Source organism: Pseudonaja textilis, chromosome 2, assembly GCF_049901715.1.
Source record: "Pseudonaja textilis isolate UNSWEBS1 chromosome 2, rPseTex1.2, whole genome shotgun sequence".
NCBI lineage: Eukaryota > Metazoa > Chordata > Lepidosauria > Squamata > Elapidae > Pseudonaja > Pseudonaja textilis.
In genome coordinates this window covers 78,099,134-78,111,696 of record NC_141991.1, presented here as the reverse complement: position 1 = coordinate 78,111,696, position 12,563 = coordinate 78,099,134, and the positions used below count along the sequence as shown (strand labels likewise).

The 12,563-nt window shown below is 37.1% G+C and overlaps 1 protein-coding gene across 1 annotated transcript in view; it reads left to right on the top strand.

Moving 5' to 3' along the window:
* Positions 1–575: 575 nt before the first annotated feature.
* DDX46 (DEAD-box helicase 46) overlaps positions 576–12,563 on the top strand; it is a 42,809-nt gene continuing 30,821 nt past the window's right edge. The window contains exons 1-9 of the mRNA XM_026696494.2: positions 576–708; positions 1,884–1,916; positions 3,140–3,328; positions 3,623–3,763; positions 5,671–5,767; positions 6,613–6,778; positions 7,921–8,072; positions 8,225–8,338; positions 9,175–9,340. Of these exons, the coding sequence (XP_026552279.1) occupies positions 692–708; positions 1,884–1,916; positions 3,140–3,328; positions 3,623–3,763; positions 5,671–5,767; positions 6,613–6,778; positions 7,921–8,072; positions 8,225–8,338; positions 9,175–9,340 (1,075 nt within the window). The 5' untranslated portion in view covers positions 576–691. The remainder of the gene's footprint in view (positions 709–1,883; positions 1,917–3,139; positions 3,329–3,622; positions 3,764–5,670; positions 5,768–6,612; positions 6,779–7,920; positions 8,073–8,224; positions 8,339–9,174; positions 9,341–12,563) is intronic.

The following is a 12,563-nucleotide window of genomic DNA, read 5'->3' as shown; positions in this document are numbered from 1 at the left end:
TCTTGCCAATATGTAAGACAGAGCATTTGTTTGTTGAGATTTGAAGTTGCCACTTGTTTGACCATTCTGACATAGTCAAGGTCTTTTTGAAGCGTAGCACGGTTGTCAGTGGTGTTGAATAGTTTTTACATCATCCGCGAAAAGAACGCAGTTGCTTTTAATATGATCACAAAGGTTACTTATGTAAAGTATGAGGAAAAAGGAAAGTATTTTTCTTTCCTTTTTCCTCAATGAATAACCAGAAAGTCCAGTTGCCTCTTGAAAAAAGCACCTTTGGGATGTGACCAGGTGGCAGCAGACTGCGAATAAATATTAAAGCACAGATATGCTCGGTTTTCTTCTGAAAAACACCACGGGCTACCGTCGTTTGTCTCCGAGTTAGTCACGGTACAACACCAAGCACTCTTAGGACAAAATTACCATCCGCTTAAAATTCCGGCGGTATACGCACCTGCTGCGGAGAGCGCCTGCTGGTCACTCCTCCGGGCAGAAGAGGCTGCTGTGGGCCGGTTGTAGGACACGATCCGGGCCTTCTTCTTCTTCTTCTTCTTCTTCTTCTTCCCCTTTCGGCGTCGGTGATGCATTTCCGCTTTGTTTGCTTCTCGGAAAATGGTTGCAGGCGCAGCTTGGCTTTGAGGAGCCGAGGCGGAAGAGAAAGCCGTCCCTCTTCGCTGCTTCGAGGGTCGCGGCCATGGGCCGGGAATCGAGGTAAAGGGCGCGAAGGGGCGGCGGACTTCAGGAGCTGACTTGGCTGTCGCGTTACTGGGCTTGGTCTTTCCGCCGCACCTGGGGCCGAAGGGAGGGGATCGCGGGGCGCGTAGGAAGGAGGCCGCGAAACCTCGACGTTGGGGTGGCCGCCGGATTGAAGAGTGGGCACCGCCAGTTTAAACTCTGGAGCTTCAAAATAGGAATAAGCCTTCACGAGGCGATTTGCAACATGGAGGATAAGGGCGGTCCGTGTTGCCTTTAGATTTAGGCCTCTGGCTTCTTTCTGGGTAGCCTCTGGTCTTTTTTTCTTTCTTTCTTTCTCGACGTTAAAGTCCAGTTAGGTCATCGGTCTAAATGCGACTTTTATTCGGACGAGTCTATGGGCACGTTTCCCCCGGCTTGCCTCGAACTGATCCTTAAAAGGCTACGAGTTGTGTAAAGTTGTGATTTGGGCTTCAAAATATTCTCTATCTTACATTTTCTTTCATTTGGTTTTATCAATGTATTCGTTTGACTATATAGGATAGGCGAGTTAGGATGACATGTAGACGGATTTATGGGTTACAGTATTAAGAGAACAACACATAAGAGCCAAGTTGAGGAAAATATTGTCAGATTGTTCCTGGTGAAAGATGTAAAGATGCATTATTATAAAAAAAAAAATCCATTATTGCAACATCTTGATTCACCAAGACTCCTCGAGCCCTTGTGCTAACATTATTCTGACATTACAATGCACTTTATGTACATTTGAATATGGGGGGGGTCATTCATAACTGCTTGCCAGAATAATTGCATAAATAAATTTCAAAACAATTGGATCAAATATCTGAGAATACAACTGTCCTCTCCACCATTTATGTTGTCGTTCTAATAGTGAGATCTTTTTTGAACAGTTATTACAATGAGGGTTGTTTTGCAAATGTTGAGCTTGTCAAATGGGAAATGGCCATTAGTGAAAAGTCAGTTGCATAGCGCAATCTTGAAAAATATCCATGATTTTCACGATATTAGATTTGGTCTTGCAGTAGCTTGCACAGAAAATTTCATAGGGGAAGCTCAGTATTATACAAAATAAGCAGAGCCCAGCTGTGGCTGGCAGGTTTTGAAAGGTTTCATGCTGAAATCATCCAAAAGATACCACCTTGCTTACTTAATCTCTCTCATTTCCTTAGATCAACAAAGCAACAGTTGTCCAAACAAAAACAGTGAGTTAATCTACTTAATAGTTTTTCATCTCACAATTTTTAAGCACAAATGTACTATGTAAATGATTAATGATTGCATTAATCAAATAGTTGCCACCTTTTTCAGTATATATGTGTGATATTCAATTCAGATGTTCATTGGGATTTCATGATGCTGTTTTTCCTTCATTATATGATGTTTTCCCATTTTATATGAAGTGCGACTATAGCATAAGATGTTCCAACATTGTTCTCTTTTCTATGGCAGTAGCAAGTAACTGTCTTTAATTTCTAAGCACTCTGTGCTTTGAAAAAGGCTTTAAGAGGATAGTTAAATAGGAAAGAGGATGGTTTTTATTTATTTTTACTTGTGTAATCCTATACTTATAATTTGGGTGCATTGTGCTTAACAAACTTGGTTGTACTTTAGAATCTGACTGTACTTTATTTGAACATTGTTATCTTATGTATTCAAATATGCTAGAGGTAAAATACATGCTTGACCAACACCTCAGTCTCTAATGGCTGAAAATATATTCTTCATTTTGGAGCACATCACTTGTCACTTGAGTGGTGAGCAACATTTATTAGAGGTTGTATTGAGGAAATTGCTAACTATAGAATTGTATTTTCTATACTTCTATTGGTAACCAAGAGCATATTGTATCCTTCCCCAGAAATTAACAGTATTTATACAAAGAGAAAAGAGTGGGGGAATATATACTTATTAACTGACAGGAGATATATTTGTTTGTTTGGGTTTGTCTTTTCTTTGTGAAAAATTCATAAGCTACTTCCTTTCTACTACTGTTGGGCCTTTTTATCTCTTCCACTTATTATTTTGAGTCCAAAGATTAATAGAGTAGAATGTATGTAATATTATCCTCTGATTAACAAATTTTATTTCATTTTATTTACCCCTTCTAGAAGAATTTAGGACTTGCTAGCTAGTATTTTCCATTTAGTATTTTAACAGTACAATCAAGTGGATTCCCAGAAAACAGCTATCCCAGAGAATCTCAGAAGTTTGTAAAGATTTCAATCTTGGACTCAGACTAATCTTATAAGACCACCACATCAATTCAGTAGTGAAAATACTGAAAATGAATGACCTATTTTCACAGTCTAGTTTGGAAGCATTTTGAATAATTTAAATCATAGTCTTGGGTATTTGTTTATCACATCCTTTATACTTGAATTTCTGTATTCCTGGTCTTCACCCTTCTGTTATTATACGACTGTAGACATTACCGGAAACGCTCCTCATCACGCGGGCGCTCTGGTAGCCGTTCCCGCAGTCGTTCTCCATCTGACAAAAGAGCAAAACGTGGAGATGACAGACGTTCTAGGAGTAGAGACAGAGACCGCAGGCGTGAAAGATCGCGGAGCAGGGACAAGAGGAGGTCTCGATCGCGTGACAGAAAACGGGTGAGGTAAGTCGCAGTCTTTAATAGACTTCTGCAAGAAAAAAAAATCTCAGTAAATGCTGAACATTTTTCTAAAAAGGTTGATGATATGGAGAAGGAATATTTTTCATGCTTTTACAATTTGCCACTGTAAAAATTGGCTTTGGTTCTTAATTCATTAGAATTCATTATTCTTGTATTGTAACTTGGTGTTCTTTTGTTTTCGAAATGAATATTTTCTACTTCCTCTTGGGGAGTGATATCTTATGAACTAGAAAAAATGTTTTACTTAAGATTGTATTTCAAATCTGCTTTGTAAAGGCGCTCAAGAAGTAGAGAAAGGGAAAGGAGTAGAGAGAGAAGACGATCACGCAGCCGAGAGAGAAGACGATCTGGAAGCCGGAGCAGAGGCAGACGGTCTCGATCTTCCAGCCCTGGCAAGAGCAAGAAAGTAGAAAACAGGTAATTGAGTGTATGCATTTTTTAAAAGTTTGATAATATAGATGTTATCATATTCAAAATATGTAGCTATGTCTTTTATTGTGGAATGCTGTTTGTATATCGTATTTTCATATGCCAAAAATGTCTTTTTGCTACACCTGGTTCACTACATGAGAATATCCTTTTAGTACACCTAGTTTTATGCTTATTGTGAGTACAGTAATACAAATCAGTGTTTGTCAACCATTTTTGCCTGTGGCCCGTTCCAGCCTTGATTTTCTTCTGTGAATCCCCTGTCCAGGTCCCATTGCCAATGAAGAAGTTCATCACTTGCACACTTGGTTTGTAAATAGAATATATGTTTTTATTTATAAGTTTAGTACTGCAACACTCTCCCTTGTCAGTTGCTTACTGTGGGTTTCCACTAACTGCCACATAAATAGGCTGACAATAATGCACAATTCCATGTCTCAGATGTAGACACAGGACAGTAACTGGTGTGTTTTCACTGTCAAAAAGACAGTATTTACTTTGCTTTATTGTGGCCCATGCCATGCCTTCCCTTACATATTTTTCCCCTGAGGTTTCCTTAAAATATCCTGCTGCCTCCAGGGATTACCTGGTGAAAACCACTGGTATAATTGAATAGACTAGAAAAAGGCCATGATCTTACTCATGTACTGCAGTTTGGAGCATTGCTCTGCAATATTCTTTTGATCTTTGGAATAACTGTTTATAAAAAGGAACTTAACAAACTAATCTCTGTATTGTTAGACTTCTTGCTTACACTAATCACATATTTGATAGTAAATCTCATTGAACTCAGTAAACTTGGGTGGGACTATAAGTATACATAAAGCTGTTTCTATGCAGATTTTGATACATTTTAATTCTTTAAAATTAGTGGACCCACGTGTGGCTAAATCTGCATTGGATAGAATGGTCACCTTTTTGGTTCCTAAGAGCTAAATTTTCCCTTCAGGATTTTTTTTTTTATCTACTCAAAAGAGAGAGATAGAAATTTCCCTTCATTTTCAGTTTTTGATTAAATTGCAATTTAAGATTGCACCCAAACTTTAGGAACCCGTTTCACAAAATGGTTGAAGGCAACGGTACGTATGGAATACAGGAATCACGTGACTGAATCGAAAGTTATAGGATTGTTAAGGAAACATAGTGATCGTAAACCAAATCCATTTTCAGCAATGGATGTTTTTTGCCAGGAACCAAAAGTTAATGCCAGAAACTAGCAAAACAAAATCCACAAATTGCAGCCATGTGGTCTTAGTGCTGCAGATAACCATAAAGGTGATCTGTTTGCCAAGTGGTCAAAATGCCATCACAACATTACAGAAATGTGCAGTTGGCTGAGGTAACACCAAAACTGGGTCATAACTAGCTCTGGGGAGATCTGTTGTAACTTTGAATCGTCATTAAGCAACTGGTCATAAATTGAAGACTGTATTTTCCAGTGCCTACAGATTCAATGTCTGCAATTTTTTAAGCATGAGTATGAAATCGTCCAATGGTTGTAAAGATTGTGCTATACATAAAGAACTATGAAATATTTGGGCAGCTGTATTAGGCCATGAATATGCTGTCTAAACACTGACAAAGGGAAACTAATTTGTTCTAACTTTAGGAAAGCACAATTTAAAATTGGCTTATTTTCCTAACCTGGTTTATAATAAATGAGTTTGTCTAGGTATGGACATAATACTAAATCTCAATTAAAACCTTAAAAGTATCTTGCCTGCATGTGCCAGAAGGGCAGAAAAAGGAATTCAGAAACTTAAGACTTGTTTATTATAATTTAATTTCATTCAATGAAGCAATGTATAATAAAAATAATTATTTGTATTCATTATATTGTCTGTCAAGAGATCAGAAAGCATTCTGCAATACACAATGCTTTCTATGTGTTTCAGATCACGCTCTACAGAAAAGATAGAAGGTGTGGAAGTTAACAAAGACAAGAAAAAAGAGAAAGAGGACAAGGAAGAAGAAAAGGATAAAGATGTAAATGTAAGTACAGAAAGAGTTCTCTGTCTATAAAGAGTAACAAGCCATTTTTAAAACCATAATTTGAAGGTTCTGCAGAATTTCTTAAGTTTTAATGATAAATAGCACCAAAACATTTAAGTAATGATAATATGTGCATCTATTTTAAAGGTTGTTCCTATTTGATGTAGCCAGACAGTAGCTGATATAATAATGATTATATATTTTAAAATCTGAATAATTTGCATTATAAGTTCCTCAGTGGTGCAGTGATTAGAGTGCAGTACTGCAAACTACTGCTGGTGCAGCCAGCTGCCTGCAATTTGGCAGATTGAATCTCACCAGACTCAAGGTTGACTCAGCTTTCCATCCTACCAAGGTGGGTAAAATGAGGACCCAAATTGTTGTGGGAAATATGCTGACTCGGGAAACTGCTTAGAGAGGAATATAAAGCACTATAAAGCGGTATATAAGTAAGTGCTATTGCTATTAACTACAACCTCTTTAACGTATTTGATCTTTTTGGCATTTGTTACTTATTTTTGCTTACAAAACCATGTAGACTTTTAGAAAGACAGGTTTTTCTATCTAGGTTTTTCTAGCATGCTGCTACCCATACTAATTCATTTAACAAAATAGTTGTATATTCATATTTCCTTTTCCTTTGTTATCCACTGGTCTAGAATGTAGTTTTACCACATTTTCGTTTTAAAGAAAGTTTACTTTCTGAAAAAGTTGTTGTACTGGATAGAACTGATAATCCGGTTTTCACTAATTGTACGCTGCCAGGATCTAGATCAATTTCATTTTTCTTTAAGCTATGTTAGAAATTGGATACTACCTTTTGGATGATTTTTTTTCTGTAATAGAATTTTGATCAAAATAAATTGGAAGAGGAAATGAGAAAACGAAAAGAACGAGTAGAAAAATGGAGAGAAGAGCAGCGCAAGAAAGCTATGGAAAATATAGGAGAACTGAAGAAAGAAATTGAAGAGATGAAGCAGGGGAAGAAATGGAGTTTAGAAGATGATGATGGTATTAATGTCTTTATATTAAAATTATTTGTGAAGAAAGAAGCTATGTTCTTTTGAACATAACTGAAGAAAATAGCCACAGTGGTTCTTAAGGTTGTGCATGAGATGGGGAAAATACTTTGTTTCAATCCCTTTGCTTTCTAGGGGTTATACCAAATTGTTTTGGATCAACCCTGGTTAGACAACTGAAATTTAAAATCCTTTTTTGTTTTTATGGATTTGGAATGAAATAAAATCCAGCCTACACATCCCTATCTAATTTCCCAACTCTTCCTCTCCATGCCTCCCTGAAGCTGCTGAAACCTTGGAGTTTTTATGTGCTTCTCTCTGCTATTACTGTGCAGAGCAAATCAGTCCTGGACAAATGAAAACATCCCAAAGATGCAAATTTTGGTTCTCAAACCATCTGAAATTACGTGTTCTGTCCATAGAACAGTTTATGCATGTTGTTTTTACACTTTATTTCTTATGCACTGAGTCTATATTTTGTAGAGAATTTGAAAAAGAGGGTCCAGTGTTGAGACCTTCTTGATTTAGTTTTATTGGATGAGAGAGATTTAAACAAGGAGCTACTGTGAAATTTTTGGGATAGGGACAAGAGGCTCAAGTTCAAGTCCCAAAAAACTCCTTGGTTGACTTGAAGCCAGAGACTTGCTCCAAATCCAATCTACTTCGTAGGGTTAATGTAGGAAAAGTTGGAGGAGGGAATGTGTTCACATTACTTTGAGTTCCTAAAGGAAAAGCAAAGGAAAAGCCCCATTTGGATTTAAAATTTTATTGCTCACAAACAGAAATGAAAATAGCACTAGAATTTGATTCAAAAACATGCAGCAGAAATATCTTTATAGAAGCATGCACATAAAAATATAAAATAAAAATGATAATCTGGAAATAAACAGAATGGTTGGATATCTATGAAGAGAGGAAGGTTGAGTCTGTTCATTTTAAAAATATTTAGTTTTATTGATAGAAACAAATAAACAACTTCCACATTCAGAAAAAGTTAGACTGTGCAGAAAATCAGTGTCATTGTTTATACAGAAAAGAATCCTCTTTTTTACTTATATTTAGGAAAGTATGAGTTATATATATATAGGAACAGATTGTATCCCAGTATGGTTTTAAAAATATCTTTCACATTAGATGATGATGAAGAAACTGCAGAAGGAGAAAAAGATGGTAATGAAATTGAAGATGAAGAGCTAGATCCACTAGATGCATACATGGAAGAAGTAAAAGAAGAGGTCAAGAAATTTAATATGAGGAGTGTAAAAGGTGGAGCTGGAAGTGAAAAGGTAAATTGGATTTGATTCAGGTTTTCAAATAGTTTTTTGAATATTATGACACATAAATTCAAAATTAGAGTATTAAAGTAATTCATGTTTGTGATTTGCTATGTGTGCTTCCAAACTCAGTAAAATACCCCTCCTCCCTTTTCATTTTAAAGAAATCGGGTCCAACAGTTACAAAAGTAGTAACTGTAGTGAAAACCAAGAAAGCTTCTCCAGAGACTGAAAAGAAGAAAGGAGAACTCATGGTGAATGATCAAGATGCAATGGAGGTAATTAAATTGTGTTGCATTATTTCATGTGAAACTCCAGGAAATACTATGTGTTTTAAGAGTTAGTTTAAGTTATGGGGATCATTTTATTTTGTGCAGTTTCCCAGTCTGTATAATAATGAATGTATTTGCATTGGAATCAGATCATTTGTCATTACTTTGGTATTGTGAATGCTTAAGACTTAAACTTTTTTCAAAATGAAATGTCCCTGAAAGGGAGCAGAAGAAAATCCAGTGAGATTGCTCACATAATCAAAAATGCTGTTAATATGGGAAATGAGATTTTGCAGCATAGGCTATTCATGTTCCTCCATTTGGCTAATATAAATTTAGAGAGGGCAATTGAAAAGCTTGTATTTACCTCTTTAAAAGGGGAACATATGTTGAGTGTTTTCTCCACAGCTGCTTGGACGGTTCTCCTTACCTCACCTTAGTGTTATAATAGTTAATAAGCAAAAGCAAAACGAATAGGTAGGATATGTAGCTTTTGTAGTAAAAGTACAGATACCAGGGAAGGATAAAGCTTGTAAATGTGTAGATTTGGAGGAAAAGGAGCATGCAAGCTACCTTGGTAAAAGGTACATTGTGAAAGGTGACAGGTGAAGTTTTAAATATATAAGTTAACAAGTGGTTCATTCTAACAAGTTTCATAATGAGTAAATCTTTGTTAATTGGTACTGTCATGCTTTTGTAGTTATCTTGTTAGTTTTATCTTTTATTATCTGGTTTTATGATGTGTAGCCTTGCAGAGTTTCAAATTTTTAAAAAAAATATAGAAATGCTTTGTAGAAAAGAATCTTCCTAAAGGTCACTTTTCCTGCTTTGTAACCCACCAGTATTCCTCTGAAGAGGAGGAAGTTGATCTCCAGACCGCACTGACAGGCTACCAAACGAAACATAGGAAATTGCTGGAACCAGTGGATCATGGAAAGATTGAATATGAGCCTTACAGGAAAAATTTCTATGTTGAAGTTCCCGAGCTAGCCAAAATGACTGTGGAAGGTAATCAGCCGTATCAAAGAAACTGCTACTAAATTCAGTAAATTAAATTGCGAGATATTGTGAGTTGGGTTCATCTCAAAAAATATGCTGCTTCCTCATTAAACTAATTCCTCATAAATAGAATAGAATAGAATAGTTCATTGGCCACGTGTGATTGGACACACAAGGAATTTGTTTTGGTGTAAATACTCTCAGTATACATAAAGAAAAGGTACATTCGTTAAGAGTCAAGAATCATAAGGTACAACACTTAATGATAGTCATAGGGTACAATCAACAATCAAATCATACTAGGAAACAGTCAATATAAATCGTACAGATACAAGCAACAAAGTTACAGTCCTACAATCACAAGTGGGAGGGGGTCCGTGAGAAGGAGTGGTGAGAAGATTAACAGTAATAGTGTACACTTTGTAAATAGTTGAACAGTGTTGAGGGAATTATTTGTTTAGCAGAGTGATGGCTTTTGGGAGAAACCTGTTCTTGTGTCTAGTTGTTCTAGTGTGCCATGCTCTATAGCGTCATTTTGAGGGAAGGAGTTGAAACAGTTTATGTCCGGGATGTGAGGGGTCTAAATATTTTCACAGCCCTCTTTTTGACTCGTGCAGTATACAGGTCCTCAGTTGAAGGCAGGTAGGTAGTAATTGTTTTTTCTGCAGTCCTAATTGCCCTCTGAAGTCTGTGTCTGTCCTGTTGGGTTGTAGAACCAAACCAGAAAGTTATAGAGGTACAGATGATAGACTCAATAATTCCTCTGTAGAACTGTATCAGCAGCTCCTTGGGCAGTTTGAGCTTTCTGAGTTGGCACAGAAAGAACATTCTTTGTTGTGCTTTTGTGATGATGTTTTTGTCCATTTTAGGTGTTAGGTGTCCATTTTAAGTCATGTGCTATAGTAGAACCTAGAAATTTGAAGGTCTCTACTATTGATACTGTGTTGTCTAGTACTGTAAGAGGTGGTAGTATGGGAGGGTTTCTTCTAAAGTCTACCACCATTTCTACGGTTTTGAGTGTGTTCAGTTCCAGATTGTTCCGGTTATACCACGAGGCAAGTTATATAACCTGTCTGTATGCAGATTCATCGTTGTTTTGAATGAGACCAATTACTCTTGTGTCATCAGCAAACTTCAGTATTTTAACTGATGGATCGTTTGAGGTGCAGTCATTGGTATATAGGGAGAAGTGGAGATAGCACACAGCCTTGGGGGGGCCCTGTGCTTGATTGTACAGGTATCGGATGTGATTCTGCCTAGCTTCACCTGCTGTAGGAAGCTTATGACCCACTTACAAGTGTGTTCAGGTACTGCTAGTTGGTTTAATTTACTTAGAAGAGTGTCTGGAATGATGGTATTGAATGCTGAACTGAAGTCTACAAAGAGGACCCTTGTGTAGGTATTTGGAGATTCAAGGTGTTGTAGGATGTAATGCAGAGCCATGTTAACAGCATCATCTGTCAATCTATTTGCTCAGTATGCAAACTGCATGGGATCTAACAGCGCATCCGTGATGGTTTTCAGGTGGGATAGCACAAGCCTTTCAAAGATTTTCATAACTAGAGATGTTAGAGCAACTGGTCTGTAGTCATTCAGTTCCTTGATGGAGGGCTTCTTTGGCACTGGAATGATGCTAGAATGTTTGAAGCAGGAAGGAACATAGCACATCTCTAGTGATCTATTGAAAATTCGGATGAAGATGGGGGCCAATTGGTCAGCACAGATTTTTAAGCAAGAAGAAGTTATCTTGTCTGGCTTTGGTGTTTTCCTGGCTTCTGTCTGTGTAATAGATCTTGCACTTCTTTTTCTGTGATCACCAGAGGTTGTGAGCCCAATGGATTGGGGCCAGTGCTTGGCTGTTGTTGGTGTGTTTGAGATGTAGGTTGTGGAGATAGGTGTCTGTAGTTTCTTTTCAAACCTGCAGTAAAACACATTCAGATCATTTGCTAGTTGTTGATTTCCTTCTGCCTGGGAAGGAGGTTTGCTGAAGCCAGTGATGTTTTTAAGAGTTTTCCACATGTTTGCTGGTTCATTTGTTGAGAATTGATTCTTTAACTTTTCAGAGTAGCTTCTTTTTGCTGCTCTGATCTCTCTTGTTAATATGTTTCTGGCCTGGTTGTATAGCATTCTGTCACCTTTTCTGTAGACTTCCTCTTTGGAACGACATAGCTGCTTAAGTTTAGCTGTGAACCAAGGTTTATTGTTATTATATATTTTCAGGTTCCTTGTTGGTACACATAAGTCTTTGCAGAAGCTAACATATGATGTTACAGTATCTGTGAGCTCATCTAGGTTTGCAGAGGCATCTTCAAAAACATTCCAATCAGTGCAATCAAGGCAGGCCTGGAGTTTCAGCTTTGCCTCATCCAACCAAGTCTTCACTCATTTAATTGTTGGTTTAATGGTTTTAAATTAAATGAGGAAGTGGCAGTTTCTTTATTCCGCTACTCTGGTACCTCTTACATTTTTGAGGCTGAAAGCTCCTTCAATAGTATAGGAGGCTGCAGAGAACCCTCAAAGCTCCTATCAGCTGCTGTCTTTTCTGGATTATCTTGTCTTTTTCTTACGTTGTAATACAGTTTTTCTGTGGCAACTCTGAAGTACATGGTGTTTAAATCCCAAAGATCCTCAATCAGATAGCATGCCAGCTGGGAATTCTGGGAGTTGAAATTTATATATCTTAGAGTTGCTAAGGTTGAGAAACATTGGTCTAATAATGCATTTTACTTTCTACACCACAACTACAAATTCCTGCTTTTATATCTGGAAAGATTATTGGGAGAATAAGAAGCACCTGATTACAACAGGGTAAAAAAAAAAAAGAGAGAAAAATAAATTTTCTCCTACCCAAGAAGCAGAGATTCATGGATCTGCATAGTATTTGATTCTTTTTCAAAGCTGACAGGAAAACAAATCACTTCTATTGAAAAACAGCCAGACTGTTTTATGAAGTCATTAGTTTGGATTCAGAATAGCCATTCCACCAACAGGCTTCTTTCTTGTGTACCATGAGCCATCTGTTCATATGATTTGTAGCCTTTAGCTCCTTTTCCCATAAGAATCAGCTTGAGATCCTTGCCCACAACTTCCTTATTGAAGAGCCCAAAGTAGGTGCTTTCTCCCCTGCCTAAGTGCATTCTGCCCTAATAAAAATCTTCAGTTTTCTTTCATGTTAAAAAATACAGTATGGAGAGATAATTATTAATCTATAGATTTGCCTAGTCTCAGAGTT